The 20,321-nt window shown below is 51.5% G+C and overlaps 1 protein-coding gene across 10 annotated transcripts in view; it reads right to left on the minus strand.

The window, feature by feature from the left end:
* The window catches only part of DGKD (diacylglycerol kinase delta), a 193,499-nt gene that overhangs the window by 155,270 nt on the left and 17,908 nt on the right, over positions 1-20,321 (minus strand). For 8 of the 10 annotated variants that reach the window (XR_012787927.1, XR_012787928.1, XM_075569618.1 and 5 more), the window contains exon 3: positions 74-154. The exons of 1 other annotated variant lie outside the window; for it this stretch is intronic. Coding sequence is in view for 6 of the 9 variants with exons in the window: in XM_075569618.1 (XP_075425733.1) it covers positions 74-154 (81 nt within the window). In the remaining 3 variants the exon portion in view is untranslated. Of the gene's footprint in view, positions 1-73; positions 155-4,327; positions 5,452-20,321 lie in introns of all 10 variants that reach the window. One more of the 10 variants, XM_075569624.1, reaches the window with a different exon arrangement.

The raw sequence follows: 20,321 nt of genomic DNA on the forward strand, positions 1-20,321 counted from the left end.
CTATACAAGAAAACATCATCCTATTGATCTTTGGCCTCGCTGCTGAAGGACCGTGTGGTGTCCGGGTTATTACCGTGAAGCTGTTGTTTAGGTTCTTGGTGCTGGATTCGGCAACACTGGCGTCCGTTATGTCCACTTCCTCGAATATTATGGACTGCAGGGGGAGAGGTAAGGGAAAGGGGTGTCAAGAGTGGGGTAGAGTGCAAGCTGTATGCTACGGGTTAACCCCTTTGTTGCTAGAGGGTCCAGCAACACATTGCTTTGCACATCGAGTCTGTACAGTGCCATAGGACGTCACTCACCCCATCTGGCTCAGTGTACAGCAACTTTATTAAATAAATACCTTCCAGCACTGTTTCCCAACCATGGAGAGGGGGGCGGGGGAGAGAAATACAAGAGCTTAGAGTGACAAAGAAAGAGAACAAAAGAAATGACAGACAGAATTGCAGCTTTCCTGCATCAATAACCCAGTTATTATATCCTACTATGTGGAGTCTGCATTCTGTTGCATGATGTTTGGAGAACTAAACCTCGGCCATCTTTCTTTGTGCACCGAATACAGGAGGAGGATCTCGAAACCAAACACATGCTTTTTGGTGGGGAGGGGGCAATTTTAAAAGAACCACTGTTGTTTTGTCTTTCTTTCCTCTGTGTTCAATGTCTTCCCTTTGTCCTGCATTACCTGATTATACAGGTTGCCTCTCCTGCCTCTTCATTGTCAGCTCCTGGGGCAAGACAATCTTAACAGATAAGAGAATCTGCATGCAGTTGAAAGCTGCAGAATTAACTCTGCTCAAGCAAAGGAGGGAAATTGAACCAAACAATTACTGAAGGGGTGGTGCTCGCAGGGAATAAATGGACAGTGAGTAAGAGGAAAGAAAGAATCCCTTTTGTGTGGCACTAGAGAAAGTACACCCTAATTAAAACGTAACTTTATTATAACTGATTAAAATAGATTGTTTGGAGAAACCACATACAAAAAACAAACAAACAAATAGTAATTAAAAGACGGAGAGGTGTGGTAGGGTGTTTAATGGAGGTGTAATTATATATAAATACCTCTCTAGTAATTCTTAAGGAACCCTAGAATGTGGGTGATCTCCCAGTGTATGTGTATATACATTTCTCTACTGACATTGGGTTGAGCGGTGGGTCACTTCTCAGTGCAAGCCCTCCTTTTTACATTGCAAAGATACTTAACAAATAATTAAATATAAGGTGGGTAACGCGCTTTAAAGGGCATAACATAGGCCAGTTTGGGGGGAAATGGCACCTATTAGCTATTAAACCAGGTGTGGGCAATTCCTGTCCTCAAGGGCCACCAACAACTCAGGTTTTCAGGATATCCCTGCTTCAGCACAGGTGGCTCAATCAGTGGCTCAGTCTGTGCTGAAGCAGGGATATCCTGAAAACCGGACTTGTTGCTGGCCCTTGAGGACTGGAGTTGCCCACCCCTGTATTAAACACATCCCTAATATCAGTTCCCTGTGGCCTTAACAGGGAGAGAGAGTAGCAGGAATTGGGCCTTTAATAACATCACGTCTTAGTTTCTACATTTAGACTCGGACAGAACTGCCAGAAATAGGAGGATTTTCACACTTTGAATTGTCATCTACCTGAAGAACGCCCATTCAGGAGCCCGGGGCCCCGGGGTCATCCAGGAGCCCGTGGCCCGGGAGTCATCCAGGAGCCCGTGGCCCGGGAGTCATCCAGGAGCCCGGGAGTCATCCAAGTTGGGATATCACGCCCAATCTGGCTGTAACGTGAATGTCGTTACTGTCAGATCGGGTGCGATATTCTGCATTTAGACACAGTAATGAGTCAAATTAAAATGTGCTTGTGACTGTATCCAACATGACAATATTGTCATTCAACATCCTTCCATTTGACTTGGACAGTACACTTGTATGTATGTGTGTATATCTTTATTTATACAGCGCCATTAAAGTACATAGCGCTTCACAGCAGTAATACACGTGACCATCACATAAATAACAAATAATACAAATAACACAGAATAGGAAGAAGTGTTTCAGTCATAAGAGTAACATTTAGGAAAAGGTGTCCCTGTCCGAAGTGTACAAAAGATGTAAGGAGCGCACGATCCAATAAGGAGCAGAGGGAGGACCCAAGTAGTAAAGTACACATTTATTGGGTCATCAAGACATTAAAATCCAACGCGTTTCGAACGTGCTATCGTTCTTTATCAAGGATAACATACTGTGTAGTCAGTTCCTTTAAATACCCTCTACCTGTATCCCCATCGGCGCCAAAAGGAATTGCGTCATGACGTCAGCGCATGCGCGATAGCGCAGCCGATGACGTCACCATGTCCGCGCAGGTAAATTGAGGTAAAGAGCGCTCCATGCCAGGTGTTCTAAATTCAATTCAATTAAACCAGACCACAATCCAGGAAAAATAGCCTCAGAATAATGAGTTTTGTAATATATAAACCAACAATTATGGGTAAGAAAACCCCCTAAAGGCTGGTAGTGTAAGGCAATGAAACCCCCACCATCAATCTCATTGGGGGCCAACCCTGTGGTAAAAAAATATAATAACTCACTGTTTGTTTCCTGGCGTGGCTGGTGGATATGCTGCTTCCAGATGAGGTATACAGTGTACAAAAGATGTAAGGAGCGCACGATCCAATAATGAGCAGAGGGAGGACCCAAGTAGTAAAGTACAAATTTATTGGGTCATCAAGACATTAAAATCCAACGCGTTTCGAACGTGCTATCGTTCTTTATCAAGGATAACATACTGTGTAGTAAGTTCCTTTAAATACCCTCTACCTGTATCCCCATCCGCGCCAAAAGGAATTAATAACAAATAATACAAATAACACAGAATAGGAAGAAGTGTTTCAGTCGTAAGAGTAACATTTAGGAAAAGGTGTCCCTGCCCGAAGAGCTTACAATCTAATTGGTAATTAGCAAGAACGTACAGAGACAGTAGGAGGGCGTTCTGGTAAGTTCGAGTGCTAAGGGGCCAAGCTATACTGTATGTATCAGGTGTATAGTATCAGCCACGGAAGAAGACATCCTTGAGCAGAATGCAAGAGTCTGGATGGTGCATAGCGAGAAATTAGGGCTGAGATGTAAGGAGGGGCAGAAGAGTGTAAAGCTTTAAAAGTGAGGAGGAGAATGGAGTGTGAGATGTGGGATTTGATATGAAGCCAGGAGAGGGATTTCAGCAGCGGAGACGCTGAGACAGATTTAGGAAAGAGTAGAGTGATTCTGGCAGCAGCGTTTAGGATAGATTGTAGGGGAGACAGGTGAGAAGCAGGAAGACCAGACAGCAGGAGGTTATAGTAATCGAGACGGGAGAGAATGAGGGCATGTGTCAGAGTTTTAGCAGTCGAGTAAGAGAGGAAAGGGCGTATCTTTATGATATTGCGGAGGAAAAAGCGTCAGGTTTTAGATACATTTTGCATGTGAGAGGAGAACTACATAGCTACATAGTAGACGAGGTTGAAAAAAGACATACATCCATCAAGTTCAACCTATGCTAAATTTAGACAACAGATACTTTATTCTATATCTATACTTACTTATTGATCCCGAGGAAGGCAAACAAAAAACCCCAGAGTTATATCATCCAATGATATCTCATAAGGGTAAAATAAATTCCTTCCTGACTCCAAGAATTGGCAATCGGATTAATCCCTGGATCAACATCCTTCCCATGTATATTATTTGGTGTATCCCTGTATACCTTTCCTTTCTAAAAAGATGTCCAACCTTTTTTTGAACAAATCTATTGTATCTGCCATCACAGTCTCCATGGGTCATGAATTCCACATTTTAACTGTCCTGTGAGAGAGAAATCGAGTGTGACCCCTGGCAGCGTGCTTGGGTTGTATGACAGAACTTCCAACAGTAATGTGGAAGGAGGTAGTAGGGCCAGGTTTGGGAGGAAGTATGAGGAGTTCTGTTTTAGCCATGTTGAGTTTAAGGCGGCGGAGGGCCATCCAGGATGATATCGCAGAGAGACATTCAGAAAGTTTGGTCTGTACAGCAGGTTTAAGGTAAGGGTTGAGAAGTAAATTTGTGTGTCATCAGCACAGAGGTGATATTTGAACCCAAGAGATGTGATTAGGTGACCCAGAGAAAGTGTGTACAGAGAGGAGAGAGGAGGTGACACCAGCGTACATACCGGCCGTAATATGTGATGCTTAAAAAACAAAACAGGAAAAACAGTCACAGAGAGAAATGAAGAATGTGAAATATCCGGCTAGAATACGCGGCTGACTTAACCCTTGCCCGATCTCGTCTTATTACCGCGACCCAAAGCAGACACACTAATGGGCAGTAGGCATGCTTACCAAGTCCTGCCACCGTATAACACTCGGTGAATGGGTCACAGGGAGCTTTACAGCGTAACGAATACAGCCTTAGAGCGGCCCTCCAAGCAGGCCGGGATTCTTTCATTTGTAACATAGCATTGAAGCGAGGGTCTCCAGAGCTGAATCCCATTCATTTCAGCTCCGGAGACCCCCTGCTTCAATCCCAGCTTAAAAAATCACCAGATAACAGTCTGCTGGGATTGTCCTTTAAGGAAGGGCTTCACAAGGCCCGATAACGTGTATCCGACCTCTGCTGGGATTGTCCTTTAAGGAGGGGCTTCACAAGGCCCCGATAACGTGTATCCGACCTCTGCTTGGATTGTCCTTTAAGGAGGGGCTTCACAAGGCCCCGATAACGTGTATCCGACCTCTGCTTGGATTGACCTTTAAGGAGGGGCTTCACAAGGCCCCGATAACGTGTATCCGACCTCTGCTGGGATTGCCCTTTAAGGAGGGGCTTCACAAGGCCCCGATAACGTGTATCCGACCTCTGCTGGGATTGCCCTTTAAGGAGGGGCTTCACAAGGCCCCGATAACGTGTATCTGACCTCTGCTGGGATTGTCCTTTAAGGAGGGGCTTCACAAGGCCCCGATAACGTGTATCCGACCTCTGCTGGGATTGCCCTTTAAGGAGGGGCTTCACAAGGCCCCGATAACGTGTATCCGACCTCTGCTGGGATTGTCCTTTAAGGAGGGGCTTCACAAGGCCCCGATAACGTGTATCCGACCTCTGCTGGGATTGCCCTTTAAGGAGGGGCTTCACAAGGCCCCGATAACGTGTATCCGACCTCTGCTGGGATTGTCCTTGAAGGAGGGGCTTCACAAGGCCCCGATAACGTGTATCCGACCTCTGCTGGGATTGTCCTTGAAGGAGGGGCTTCACAAGGCCCCGATAACGTGTATCCGACCTCTGCTGGGATTGCCCTTTAAGGAGGGGCTTCACAAGGCCCCGATAACGTGTATCCGACCTCTGCTGGGATTGCCCTTTAAGGAGGGGTTTCACAAGGCCCCGATAACGTGTATCCGACCTCTGCTGGGATGGCAATGTAACGCTGATCGGGTTCTGAAAACCGCTTTAGGAGCGTCCTGCAGACCCCAGGTGTCTAAAAACATGGGTGACAAGAAACGCAGAATGAAAATGCCCCTCGGTGCGTCAATATCAAGACAAAAGCCGCGTACCTGTATATTAGACAGATGTATCTGATCTATCCTCTCATCTCTCCCAAACCTCCGAGAATATGCGAGCCGGTTATGTGCAGGTATGTGCTTTATGTAAAAAATACTTCAATGAATCCCATCACGTGCGACGCCTCCAACCTTCGTGTGGGGGTTTGGGTTTTAAATTACAGAAATGATGAATGTGAACTTTCTGCTGAATTGAGTTCGTACTCAGCTCGAGAACAAGGTGATCCCTTCGGGGGTATTTAATAAAGCAGGAGTGGCCAACTCCAGTCCTCAGGGGCCACCAACAGGTCAGATTTTCAGGATATCCCTGCTTCAGCACAGGTGGCTCAATCAGTGGCTCAGTCAAAGACAGTCTTTGACTGAGCCACTGATTGAGCCACCAGTGCTGAAGCAGGGACTGATTGAGCCACCTGTGCTGAAGCAGGGACTGATTGAGCCATCTGTGCTGAAGCTGGGACTAATTGAGCATCTCGCTGCTGCACTGTGTCTCCCGTCTCTGTGTTCCACAAGAGTTTGCACAGGCAGGACCCCCTCTTCCCGGTGTGAGATAAGAGGGAAAGAAAACAGCTGGTTGACATGTTCCTATTCAGAGCTCCTCCTCCACCCAAGAAATAATAATAACTAAAATGCTTAATTTGCCAAAGAAAGAAAAACAGCCATATATTTGCTTTCGGAGCAGGGAGATTGATTTTAGGAAGAGAATAAGATAGTTCAATGGTTTTTCTTTTGGTTTTCGGACAAGAATGAATAGGGGATAAACAAGATATCATTGGGAGCCCCAAGCCCGGCAATCGCAAGGGTTATGAAAGTGGCATATTCATACTAAGGATAGTTAAGGTTTCAGGAAGCTGGGAATATGAATGGAATTGTGCCTGCCCCTGTACTGGCAGTAAGTCCTGGTACAGTCAGGCTGCCAGTAGTCAACATGGGTTTTCCCCACTCCTAGGAGCTGAACTTGAGTGACAGCGGGAGGCGGTGACATCTGGCCTGAGCATGTCCAATCATGAGACAGATCCGATGCCCTCCTCCTGGCTGTACTTAAGGGCAGTGCTGCCCCAAATTCAGTAGTTCCTCTACCTACTTGAGAGGGGCAGGTCACACAGCCATGAGCCTGACTACTGGGCCTTCCCTGGTCCTCTTCCCTTCGGGGGAGAGTGAGTGTGCACCATACCTCTGCCCCTGCTAGAGGGGCAGGAAAGAGCTGGCACTGCTGCGGGTGCCCTTGGCCTGTAGTGAAGGTCCAGGGACCATCCTTCAGTGGGTAGCTGACAGTTTGCTGCATTGGGCAGAACCTTCCTTGTACTATGAGAGAATAAACCGTTCCTGTTATTATACCTCCGGCCTGGAGCGTGATCTTACTGTGGGGAGGGGTAATCGGTTCTACCGTGGGAGATCATCTTTAGTTCCTGGAGCCCTTGGCAGATGGAGGCGCTGCACTGCTAAGGAGATATGTGGGGTATGAACCCCAGAAGCCTAGTCCTGTGTCGCCACTACCACCGGTGGACGACGCAGCCCTCCTGTTGCCTGCAGGTATCATGCACCACACGACCCGTAATGGCCAGATCTCCCACCGGGGGGGGGGAAACACCGCTACATGTTTAAGCAGCAAAGTCCCACTTAAGAGCTTTAAAAAGAAACATCTGTAATTCTCATTTATCAATAGGTTCTTCTTTGGCGAGACGTAGCCTGAAGCCGTATATCCTCTACCTGTGTGGTTTTAAGGTGCCCTATTCCTTAGCACCACTTAGTACATTTGGACCAAATTGTCTTATGTTATTATCAAAACGTAGTGTATGGTCTTCATTTCCTGATTTTGAATAAACGCCTTTGATGACGGGGGCAGGAACGCGGTGTAATCCAACGCATTGATAGCCGCTCTGCAGCAAGGGTTAAACCAGCGGTGGCCAACTCCAGTCCTCAAGGGCCACCAACAGGCCACGTTTTCAGGAAATCCCTGCTTCAGCACAGGTGGCTCAATCAGTCCCAGCTTCAGCACAGGGGGCTCAATCAGTGTCTCAGTCTTTGACTGAGCCACTTGTGCTGAAGCAGGGATATCCTGAAAACCTAACCTGTTGGTGGGTCTTGAGGACTGGAGGTGAGACACAAGTTAAACACTGTGTAACCCGATGCATTGATGCTGCTCTGGCAGTAAGGGGGTAAGCAGTGATGCAGTGATACAGCTCTGGCAGTAAGGGGGTAAGCAGTGATGCAGTGATGCCGCTCTGGCAGTAAGGGGGTAAGCAGTGATGCAGTGATGCTGCTCTGGCAGTAAGGGGGTAAGCAGTGATACAGCTCTGGCAGTAAGGGGGTAAGCAGTGATGCAGTGATGCCGCTCTGGCAGTAAGGGGGTAAGCAGTGATGCAGTGATGCCGCTCTGGCAGTAAGGGGGTAAGCAGTGATGCAGTGATGCCGCTCTGGCAGTAAGGGGGTAAGCAGTGATGCAGTGATGCAGCTCTGGCAGTAAGGGGGTAAGCAGTGATGCAGTGATGCCGCTCTGGCAGTAAGGGGGTAAGCAGTGATGCAGTGATGCCGCTCTGGCAGTAAGGGGGTAAGCAGTGATGCATTGATGCTGCTCTGGCAGTAAGGGGGTAAGAAGTGATGCAGTGATGCCGCTCTGGCAGTAAGGGGGTAAGCAGTGATGCAGTGATGCCGCTCTGGCAGTAAGGGGGTAAGCAGTGATGCAGTGATGCCGCTCTGGCAGTAAGGGGGTAAGCAGTGATGCAGTGATGCCGCTCTGGCAGTAAGGGGGTAAGCAGTGATGCATTGATGCTGCTCTGGCAGTAAGGGGGTAAGCAGTGATGCAGTGATGCCGCTCTGGCAGTAAGGGGGTAAGCAGTGATGCAGTGATGCTGCTCTGGTAGTAAGGGGGTAAGCAGTGATGCTGCTCTGGCAGTAAGGGGGTAAGCAGCGATGCAGTGATGCAGCTCTGGCAGTAAGGGGGTAAGCAGTGATGCAGTGATGCCGCTCTGGCAATAAGGGGGTAAGCAGTGATGCAGTGATGCTGCTCTGGCAGTAAGGGGGTAAGCAGTGATGCATTGATGCTGCTCTGGCAGTAAGGGGGTAAGCAGTGATGCAGTGATGCAGCTCTGGCAGTAAGGGGGTAAGCAGTGATGCAGTGATGCCGCTCTGGCAGTAAGGGGGTAAGCAGTGATGCAGTGATGCTGCTCTGGCAGTAAGGGGGTAAGCAGTGATGCAGTGATGCAGCTCTGGCAGTAAGGGGTAAGCAGTGGTGCAGTGGTGCAGCTCTGGCAGTAAGGGGGTAAGCAGTGATGCAGTGATGCAGCTCTGGCAGTAAGGGGGTAAGCAGTGATGCAGTGATGCAGCTCTGGCAGTAAGGGGGTAAGCAGTGATGCTGCTCTGGCAGTAAGGGGATAAGCAGTGATGCTGCTCTGGCAGTAAGGGGGTAAGCCGTGATGCAGTGATGCCGCTCTGGCAGTAAGGGGGTAAGCAGTGATGCAGTGATGCAGTGATGCCGCTCTGGCAGTAAGGGGGTAAGCAGTGATGCAGCTCTGGCAGTAAGGGGATAAGCAGTGATGCATTGATGCTGCTCTGGCAGTAAGGGGGTAAGCAGTGATGCAGTGATGCCGCTCTGGCAGTAAGGGGGTAAGCAGTGATGCAGTGATGCAGCTCTGGCAGTAAGGGGGTAAGCAGTGATGCAGCTCTGGCAGTAAGGGGGTAAGCAGTGATGCTGCTCTGGTAGTAAGGGGGTAAGCAGTGATGCTGCTCTGGTAGTAAGGGGATAAGCAGTGATGCAGTGATGCTGCTCTGGCAGTAAGGGGGTAAACAGTGATGCCGCTCTGGCAGTAAGGGGGTAAGCAGTGATGCAGTGATGCCGCTCTGGCAGTAAGGGGGTAAGCAGTGATGCAGCTCTGGCAGTAAGGGGGTAAGCAGTGATGCATTGATGCCGCTCTGGCAGTAAGGGGGTAAGCAGTGATGCCGCTCTGGCAGTAAGGGGGTAAGCAGTGATGCAGTGATGCAGCTCTGGCAGTAAGGGGGTAAGCAGTGATGCAGTGATGCCGCTCTGGCAGTAAGGGGGTAAGCAGTGATGCAGTGATGCTGCTCTGGCAGTAAGGGGGTAAGCAGTGATGCATTGATGCTGCTCTGGCAGTACCCCTTAAGCAGTGATGCATTGATGCTGCTCTGGCAGTAAGGGGGTAAGCAGTGATGCAGTGATGCAGCTCTGGCAGTAAGGGGGTAAGCAGTGATGCCGCTCTGGCAGTAAGGGGGTAAGCAGTGATGCAGTGATGCTGCTCTGGCAGTAAGGGGGTAAGCAGTGATGCAGTGATGCAGCTCTGGCAGTAAGGGGTAAGCAGTGGTGCAGTGATGCAGCTCTGGCAGTAAGGGGGTAAGCAGTGATGCAGTGATGCAGCTCTGGCAGTAAGGGGGTAAGCAGTGATGCAGTGATGCAGCTCTGGCAGTAAGGGGGTAAGCAGTGATGCCGCTCTGGCAGTAAGGGGGTAAGCAGTGATGCAGTGATGCCGCTCTGGCAGTAAGGGGGTAAGCAGTGATGCAGCTCTGGCAGTAAGGGGATAAGCAGTGATGCATTGATGCTGCTCTGGCAGTAAGGGGGTAAGCAGTGATGCCGCTCTGGCAGTAAGGGGGTAAGCAGTGATGCAGTGATGCAGCTCTGGCAGTAAGGGGGTAAGCAGTGATGCAGCTCTGGCAGTAAGGGGGTAAGCAGTGATGCTGCTCTGGTAGTAAGGGAGTAAGCAGTGATGCTGCTCTGGTAGTAAGGGGATAAGCAGTGATGCAGTGATGCTGCTCTGGCAGTAAGGGGGTAAGCAGTGATGCCGCTCTGGCAGTAAGGGGGTAAGCAGTGATGCAGTGATGCCGCTCTGGCAGTTAGGGGGTAAGCAGTGATGCAGTGATGCTGCTCTGGCAGTAAGGGGGTAAGCAGTGATGCCGCTCTGGCAGTAAGGGGGTTAGCAGTGATGCAGCTCTGGCAGTAAGGGGGTAAGCAGTGATGCAGTGATGCTGCTCTGGCAGTAAGGGGGTAAGCATTGATGCATTGATGCTGCTCTGGCAGTAAGGGGATAAGCCGTGATGCATTGATGCCGCTCTGGCAGTAAGGGGGTAAGCAGTGATGCAGTGATGCTGCACTGGCAGTAAGCGGGTAAGCCGTGATGCATTGATGCCGCTCTGGCAGTAAGGGGGTAAGCCGTGATGCAGTGATGCCGCTCTGGCAGTAAGGGGGTAAGCAGTGATGCATTGATGCCGCTCTGGCAGTAAGGGGGTAAGCAGTGATGCAGTGATGCCGCTCTGGCAGTAAGGGGGTAAGCAGTGATGCAGTGATGCTGCTCTGGTAGTAAGGGGGTAAGCAGTGATGCTGCTCTGGCAGTAAGGGGGTAAGCAGCGATGCAGTGATGCTGCACTGGCAGTAAGGGGGTAAGCAGTGATGCAGTGATGCCGCTCTGGCAGTAAGGGGGTAAGCAGTGATGCAGTGATGCAGCTCTGGCAGTAAGGGGGTAAGCAGTGATGCAGTGATGCCGCTCTGGCAATAAGGGGGTAAGCAGTGATGCAGTGATGCTGCTCTGGCAGTAAGGGGGTAAGCAGTGATGCATTGATGCTGCTCTGGCAGTAAGGGGGTAAGCAGTGATGCAGTGATGCAGCTCTGGCAGTAAGGGGGTAAGCAGTGATGCAGTGATGCCGCTCTGGCAGTAAGGGGGTAAGCAGTGATGCAGTGATGCTGCTCTGGCAGTAAGGGGGTAAGCAGTGATGCAGTGATGCAGCTCTGGCAGTAAGGGGTAAGCAGTGGTGCCGTGATGCAGCTCTGGCAGTAAGGGGGTAAGCAGTGATGCAGTGATGCAGCTCTGGCAGTAAGGGGGTAAGCAGTGATGCAGTGATGCAGCTCTGGCAGTAAGGGGGTAAGCAGTGATGCTGCTCTGGCAGTAAGGGGATAAGCAGTGATGCTGCTCTGGCAGTAAGGGGGTAAGCCGTGATGCAGTGATGCCGCTCTGGCAGTAAGGGGGTAAGCAGTGATGCAGTGATGCAGTGATGCCGCTCTGGCAGTAAGGGGGTAAGCAGTGATGCAGCTCTGGCAGTAAGGGGATAAGCAGTGATGCATTGATGCTGCTCTGGCAGTAAGGGGGTAAGCAGTGATGCAGTGATGCCGCTCTGGCAGTAAGGGGGTAAGCAGTGATGCAGTGATGCAGCTCTGGCAGTAAGGGGGTAAGCAGTGATGCAGCTCTGGCAGTAAGGGGGTAAGCAGTGATGCTGCTCTGGTAGTAAGGGGGTAAGCAGTGATGCTGCTCTGGTAGTAAGGGGATAAGCAGTGATGCAGTGATGCTGCTCTGGCAGTAAGGGGGTAAACAGTGATGCCGCTCTGGCAGTAAGGGGGTAAGCAGTGATGCAGTGATGCCGCTCTGGCAGTAAGGGGGTAAGCAGTGATGCAGCTCTGGCAGTAAGGGGGTAAGCAGTGATGCATTGATGCCGCTCTGGCAGTAAGGGGGTAAGCAGTGATGCCGCTCTGGCAGTAAGGGGGTAAGCAGTGATGCAGTGATGCAGTGATGCAGCTCTGGCAGTAAGGGGGTAAGCAGTGATGCAGTGATGCCGCTCTGGCAGTAAGGGGGTAAGCAGTGATGCAGTGATGCTGCTCTGGCAGTAAGGGGGTAAGCAGTGATGCATTGATGCTGCTCTGGCAGTACCCCTTAAGCAGTGATGCATTGATGCTGCTCTGGCAGTAAGGGGGTAAGCAGTGATGCAGTGATGCAGCTCTGGCAGTAAGGGGGTAAGCAGTGATGCCGCTCTGGCAGTAAGGGGGTAAGCAGTGATGCAGTGATGCTGCTCTGGCAGTAAGGGGGTAAGCAGTGATGCAGTGATGCAGCTCTGGCAGTAAGGGGTAAGCAGTGGTGCAGTGATGCAGCTCTGGCAGTAAGGGGGTAAGCAGTGATGCAGTGATGCAGCTCTGGCAGTAAGGGGGTAAGCAGTGATGCAGTGATGCTGCTCGGGCGGTAAGGGGGTAAGCCGTGATGCAGTGATGCCGCTCTGGCAGTAAGGGGGTAAGCAGTGATGCAGTGATGCCGCTCTGGCAGTAAGGGGGTAAGCAGTGATGCAGCTCTGGCAGTAAGGGGATAAGCAGTGATGCATTGATGCTGCTCTGGCAGTAAGGGGGTAAGCAGTGATGCCGCTCTGGCAGTAAGGGGGTAAGCAGTGATGCAGTGATGCAGCTCTGGCAGTAAGGGGGTAAGCAGTGATGCAGCTCTGGCAGTAAGGGGGTAAGCAGTGATGCTGCTCTGGTAGTAAGGGGGTAAGCAGTGATGCTGCTCTGGTAGTAAGGGGATAAGCAGTGATGCAGTGATGCTGCTCTGGCAGTAAGGGGGTAAGCAGTGATGCCGCTCTGGCAGTAAGGGGGTAAGCAGTGATGCAGTGATGCCGCTCTGGCAGTTAGGGGGTAAGCAGTGATGCAGTGATGCAGTGATGCTGCTCTGGCAGTAAGGGGGTAAGCAGTGATGCCGCTCTGGCAGTAAGGGGGTAAGCAGTGATGCAGCTCTGGCAGTAAGGGGGTAAGCAGTGATGCAGTGATGCTGCTCTGGCAGTAAGGGGGTAAGCATTGATGCATTGATGCTGCTCTGGCAGTAAGGGGATAAGCCGTGATGCATTGATGCCGCTCTGGCAGTAAGGGGGTAAGCAGTGATGCAGTGATGCTGCTCTGGCAGTAAGCGGGTAAGCCGTGATGCATTGATGCCGCTCTGGCAGTAAGGGGGTAAGCCGTGATGCATTGATGCCGCTCTGGCAGTAAGGGGGTAAGCAGTGATGCAGCTCTGGCAGTAAGGGGGTAAGCAGTGATGCAGTGATACTGCTCTGGCAGTAAGGGGGTAAGCAGCGATGCATTGATGCTGCTCTGGCAGTAAGGGGGTAAGCAGCGATGCATTGATGCTGCACTGGCAGTAAGGGGGTAAGCAGTGATGCATTAATACAGCTTTGGCAGTAAGGGGGTAAGCAGTGATGCATTGATGCTGCTCTGCCAGTAAGGGGGTAAGCAGTGATGCATTGATGCCGCTCTGGCAGTAAGTGGGTAAGCAGCGATGCATTGATGCTGCTCTGGCAGTAAATGGGTAAGAAGTGATGCATTGATACAGCTCTGGCAGTAAGGGGGTAAGCAGCGATGCATTGATGCTGCTCTGCCAGTTAGGGGGTAAGCAGTGATGCAGTGATGCCGCTCTGGCAGTAAGGGGGTAAGCAGCGATGCATTGATGCTGCTCTGGCAGTAAGGGTGTAAGCAGTGATGCATTGATGCTGCTCTGCCAGTAAGGGGGTAAGCAGTGATGCATTGATGCCGCTCTGGCAGTAAGGGGGTAAGCAGCGATGCATTGATGCTGCTCTGGCAGTAAGGGGGTAAGCAGTGATGCCGCTCTGGCAGTAAGGGGGTAAGCAGCGATGCATTGATGCTGCTCTGGCAGTAAGGGGGTAAGCAGTGATGCAGTGATACAGCTGTGGCAGTAAGGGGGTAAGCAGTGATGCAGTGATGGCGCTCTGGCAGTAAGGGGGTAAGCAGTGATGCCGCTCTGGCAGTAAGGGGGTAAGCAGCGATGCATTGATGCTGCACTGGCAGTAAGGGGGTAAGCAGTGATCCTGCTCTGGCAGTAAGGGGGTAAGCAGCGATGCAGTGATGCCGCTCTGGCAGTAAGGGGGTAAGCAGTGATGCAGTGATGCTGCTCTGGCAATAAGGGGGTAAGCAGTGATGCCGCTCTGGCAGCAAGGGGGTAAGCAGTGATGCTGCTCTGGCAGTAAGGGGGTAAGCAGTGATGCCGCTCTGGCAGTAAGGGGGTAAGCAGTGATGCAGCGATGCTGCTCGGGCAGTAAGGGGGTAAGCAGCGATGCATTGATGCTGCTCTGGCAGTAAGGGGGTAAGCAGTGATGCATTGATGCTGCTCTGGCAGTAAGGGGGTAAGCAGTGATGCCGCTCTGTATTGTATTGTATTGTATGTCTTTATTTATATAGCTCCATTAATGTACATAGCGCTTCACAGTAATAATACACGTGGTAATCAAATAAATAACAGATAATATAAATAACAGATCATGGCAGTAAGTGCATTAGACATAAAAGTAACATTAAGGAAGAGGAGTCCCTGCCCCGAGGAGCTTACAGTCTAATTGGTAGGTAGGGAGAACGTACAGAGACAGTAGGAGGGAGTTCTGGTAAGTGCGTCTGCAGGGGGCCAAGCTTTATGTATCATGTGTTCAGAATATCCACAGTGCTATTCATATGCTTCTTTAAGCAAGTGTGTCTTAAGTTGGGTCTTAAAGGTGGATAGAGAGGGTGCTAGTCGGGTACTGAGGGGAAGGGCATTCCAGAGGTGTGGGGCAGTCAGTGAAAAAGGTTTAAGACGGGAGAGGGCTTTAGATACAAAGGGGGGTAGAAAGAAGACATCCTTGAGAAGAACGCAAGAGCCGGGGTGGTGCATAACGAGAAATTAGGGCTGAGATGTAAGGAGGAGCAGAAGAGTGTAAAGCTTTAAAAGTGAGGAGAAGAATGGAGTGTGAGATGCGGGATTTGATCGGAAGCCAGGAGAGGGATTTCAGGAGGGGAGATGCTGAGACAGATCTAGGAAAGAGTAGAGTGATTCTGGCAGCAGCATTTAGGATAGATTGTATGGGAGACAGGTGAGAGGCAGGAAGGCCGGACAGCAGGAGGTTACAGTAATCAAGACAGGAGAGAATGAGGGCCTGAGTCAGAGTTTTAGCAGTCGAGCAACAGAGGAAAGGGCGTATCTTTGTTATATTGTGGAGGAAAAAGCGACAGGTTTTAGAAATGTTCTGAATGTGAGGGGCGAATGTGAGAGAGGAGTCGCGTGTGACCCCTAGGCAGCGTGCTTGGGCTACTGGGTGAATGATCGTAGTTCCAACAGTAATGTGGAAGGAGGTAGTAGGGCCAGGTTTGGGAGGAAGTATGAGGAGCTCTGTTTTAGCCATGTTGAGTTTAAGGCGACAGAGGGCCATCCAGGATGATATGGCAGAGAGACATTCAGAAACTTTGGTTTATACAGCAGGTGTAAGGTCAGGGGTTAAAAAGTATATTTGTGTATCGTCAGCATAGAGGTGATAATTAAACCCAAGAGATGTGATTAGGTCACCTAGAGATAGTGTGTACAGAGAAAAGAGAAGAGGTCCCAGGACAGAGCCCTAGGGTACCCCCACAGAGAGATCAATAGAGGAGGAGGAGGTGTTAGCAGAAGAGACACTGAAAGTACGATGGGAGAGGTAGGATGAGATCCAGGATAGAGCTTTGTTCCGAATACCAAGAGTATGGAGAATATGAAGGAGAAGAGGGTGGTCCACGGTGTCAAATGCTGCAGAGAGGTCGAGTAATATGAGCAGAGTGTAATGACCTCAGTAAGGGGGTAAGCAGTGATACAGCTCTGGCAGTAAGGGGGTAAGCAGCGATGCATTGATGCCGCTCTGGCAGTAAGGGAGTAAGCAGTGATACAGCTCTGGCAGTAATGGGGTAAGCAGCGATGCATTGATGCTGCTCTGGCAGTAAGGGGGTAAGCAGTGATACAGCTCTGGCAGTAAGGGGGTAAGCAGTGATGCATTGATGCTGCTCTGGCAGTAAGGGGGTAAGCAGTGATGCCGCTCTGGCAGTAAGGGGGTAAGCAGTGATGCTGCTCTGGCAGTAAGGGGGTAAGCAGTGATGCATTGATGCTGCTCTGGCAGTAAGGGGGTAAGCAGTGATACAGCTCTGGCAGTAAGGGGGTAAGCAGTGATGCATTGATGCCGCTCTGGCAGTAAGGGGGTAAGCACTGATGCATTGATACCGCTCTGGCAGTAAGGGGGTTAGCAGTGATGCATTGATGCTGCTCTGGCAGTAAGTTGGTAAGCAGTGATGCAGTGATGCCGCTCTGGCAGTAAGGGGGGTAAGCAGTGATGAATTGATGCCGCTCTGGCAGTAAGGGGGTAAGCAGTGATGCAGCTCTGGCAGTAAGGGGTAAGCAGTGATGCAGTGATGCTGCTCTGGTAGTAAGGAGGTAAGCAGTGATGCAGTGATGCATTGATGCTGATCTGGCAGTAAGGGGGTAAGCAGTGATGCATTGATGCCGCTCTGGCAGTAAGGGGGTAAGCAGCGATGCCGCTCTGGCAGTAAGGGGGTAAGCAGTGATGCAGTGATGCCGCTCTGGCAGTAAGGGGGTAAGCAATGATGCCGCTCTGGCAGTAAGGGGGTAAGCAGCGATGCAGCTCTGGCAGTAAGGGGGTAAGCAGTGATGCATTGATGCCGCTCTGGCAGTAAGGGGGTAAGCAATGATGCCGCTCTGGCAGTAAGGGGGTAAGCAGCGATGCAGCTCTGGCAGTAAGGGGGTAAGCAGCGATGCAGCTCTGGCAGTAAGGGGGTAAGCAGTGATGCAGCTCTGGCAGTAAGGGGGTAAGCAGTGATGCAGTGATGCCGCTCTGGCAGTAAGGGGGTAAGCAGCGATGCAGCTCTGGCAGTAAGGGGGTAAGCAGCGATGCAGCTCTGGCAGTAAGGGGGTAAGCAGTGATGCAGCTCTGGCAGTAAGGGGGTAAGCAGTGATGCAGTGATGCCGCTCTGGCAGTAAGGGGGTAAGCAGCGATGCAGCTCTGGCAGTAAGGGGGTTAGCAGCGATGCAGCTCTGGCAGTAAGGGGGTAAGCAGTGATGCATTGATGCTGATCTGGCAGTAAGGGGGTAAGCACTGATGCATTGATGCCGCTCTGGCAGTAAGGGGGTAAGCAGCGATGCCGTTCTGGCAGTAAGGGGGTAAGCAGTGATGCCGCTCTGGCAGTAAGGGGTAAGCAGTGATGCAGTGATACCGCTCTGGCAGTAAGGGGGTAAGCAATGATGCCGCTCTGGCAGTAAGGGGGTAAGCAATGATGCCGCTCTGGCAGTAAGGGGGTAAGCAGCGATGCAGCTCTAGCAGTAAGGGGGTAAGCAGTGATGCATAGATGCCGCTCTGGCAGTAAGGGGGTAAGCAGTGATCATTGATGCTGCTCTGGCAGTAAGGGGGTAAGCAGTGATACAGCTCTGGCAGTAAGGGGGTAAGCAGTGATGCAGCGATGCAGCTCTGGCAGTAAGGGGGTAAGAAGCGATGCAGCTCTGGCAGTAAGGGGGTAAGCAGTGATGCAGCTCTGGCAGTAAGGGGGTAAGCAGTGATGCAGTGATGCCGCTCTGGCAGTAAGGGGGTAAGCAGCGATGCAGCTCTGGCAGTAAGGAGGTAAGCAGTGATGCAGTGATGCTGCTCTGGAAGTAAGGGGGTAAGCAGTGATGCAGTGATGCTGCTCTGGCAGTAAGGGGGTAAGCAGTGATGCCGCTCTGGCAGTTAGGGGGTAAGCAGTGATGCTGCTCTGGCAGTAAGCGGGTAAGCCGTGATGCATTGATGCTGCTCTGGCAGTAGGGGGTAAGCAGCGATGCATTGATGCTGCTCTGGCAGTAAGGGGGTAAGCATTGATGCCGCTCTGGCAGTAAGGGGGTAAGCAGTGATGCTGCTCTGGCAGTAGGGGGGTAAGCAGTGATGCAGTGATGCCGCTCTGGCAGTAAGGGGGTAAGCAGTGATTCATTGATGCTGCTCTGGCAGTAAGGGGGTAAGCAGTGATGCAGTGATGCCGCTCTGGCAGTAAGGGGATAAGCAGTGATGCAGTGATGCTGCTCTGGCAGTAAGGGGGTAAGCAGTGATGCCGCTCTGGCAGTAAGGGGGTAAGCAGTGATGCATTGATGCTGCTCTGGCAGTAAGGTGGTAAGCAGTGATGCAGTAATGATGCTCGGGCAGTAAGGGGGTAAGCAGCGATGCATTGATGCCGCTCTGGCAGTAAGGGGGTAAGCAGTGATGCAGTGATGCTGCTCTGGCAGTAAGGGGGTAAGCAGTGATGCCGCTCTGGCAGTAAGGGGGTAAGCAGTGATGCATTGATGCTGCTCTGGCAGAAAGGGGGTAAGCAGTGATGCCGCTCTGGCAGTAAGGGGGTAAGCAGTGATGCAGTGATGCTGCTCTGGCAGTAAGGGGGTAAGCAGTGATGCAGTGATGCCCCTCTGGCAGTAAGGGGGTAAGCAGCGATGCAGTGATACAGCTCTGGCAGTAAGGGGGGTAAGCAGTGATGCAGTGATGCTGCTCTGGCAGTAAGGGGTAAGCAGTGATGCATTGATGCTGCTCTGGCAGTAAGGGGGTAAGCAGTGATGCAGTGATGCTGCTCTGGCAGTAATGGGGTAAGCAGTGATGCAGTGATGCTGCTCTGGCAGTAAGGGGGTAAGCAGTGATGCTGCTCTGGCAGTAAGGGGGTAAGCAGTGATGCAGTGATACAGCTCTGGCAGTAAGGGGGTAAGCAGTGATGCAGTGATGCTGCTCTGGCAGTAAAGGGGTAAGCAGTGATGCAGTGATGCTGCTCTGGCAGTATGGGGGTAAGCAGTGATGCTGCTCTGGCAGTAAGGGGGTAAGCAGTGATGCTGCTCTGGCAGTAAGGGGGTAAGCAGTGATGCATTGATGCTGCTCTGGCAGAAAGGGGGTAAGCAGTGATGCCGCTCTGGCAGTAAGGGGGTAAGCAGTGATGCAGTGATGCTGCTCTGGCAGTAAGGGGGTAAGCAGTGATGCAGTGATGCCCCTCTGGCAGTAAGGGGGTAAGCAGCGATGCAGTGATACAGCTCTGGCAGTAAGGGGGTAAGCAGTGATGCAGTGATGCTGCTCTGGCAGTAAGGGGGTAAGCAGTGATGCATTGATGCTGCTCTGGCAGTAAGGGGGTAAGCAGTGATGCTGCTCTGGCAGTAATGGGGTAAGCAGTGATGCAGTGATGCTGCTCTGGCAGTAAGGGGGTAAGCAGTGATGCTGCTCTGGCAGTAAGGGGGTAAGCAGTGATACAGCTCTGGCAGTAAGGGGGTAAGCAGTGATGCAGTGATGCTGCTCTGGCAGTAAGGGGGTAAGCAGTGATGCAGTGATGCTGCTCTGGCAGTATGGGGGTAAGCAGTGATGCTGCTCTGGCAGTAAGGGGGTAAGCAGTGATGCTGCTCTGGCAGTAAGGGGGTAAGCAGTGATGCTGCTCTGGCAGTAAGGGGGTAAGCAGTGATGCTGCTCTGGCAGTAAGGGGGTAAGCAGTGATGCTGCTCTGGCAGTAAGGGGGTAAGCAGTGATGCATTGATGCTGCTCTGGCAGAAAGGGGGTAAGCAGTGATGCCGCTCTGGCAGTAAGGGGGTAAGCAGTGATGCAGTGGTGCTGCTCTGGCAGTAAGGGGGTAAGCAGTGATGCAGTGATGCCGCTCTGGCAGTAAGGGGGTAAGCAGCGATGCAGTGACACAGCTCTGGCAGTAAGGGGGTAAGCAGTGATGCAGTGATGCCGCTCTGGCAGTAAGGGGGTAAGCAGTGATGCCGCTCTGGCAGTAAGGGGGTAAGCAGTGATGCCGCTCTGGCAGTAAGGGGGTAAGCAGTGATGCTGCTCTGGCAGTAAGGGGGTAAGCAGTGATGCAGTGATGCTGCTCTGGCAGTAAGGGGGTAAGCAGTGATGCTGCTCTGGCAGTAAGGGGGTAAGCAGTGATGCAGTGATACAGCACTGGCAGTAAGGGGGTAAGCAGTGATGCAGTGATGCTGCTCTGGCAGTAATGGGGTAAGCAGTGATGCAGCGATGCTGCTCTGGTAGTAAGGGGGTAAGCAGCGATGTATTGATGCTGCACTGGCAGTAAGGGGGTAAGCAGTGATGCATTGATGCCGCTCTGGCAGTAAGGGGGTAAGCAGTGATGCATTGATGCCACTCTGGCAGTAAGGGGGTAAGCAGTGATGCAGTGATGCCGCTCTGGCAGTAAGGGGGTAAGCAGTGATGAATTGATGCTGCTCTGGCAGTAAGGGGGTAAGCAGTGATACAT

The sequence above is a fragment of the Ascaphus truei genome, chromosome 14 (assembly GCF_040206685.1).
Source record: "Ascaphus truei isolate aAscTru1 chromosome 14, aAscTru1.hap1, whole genome shotgun sequence".
NCBI lineage: Eukaryota > Metazoa > Chordata > Amphibia > Anura > Ascaphidae > Ascaphus > Ascaphus truei.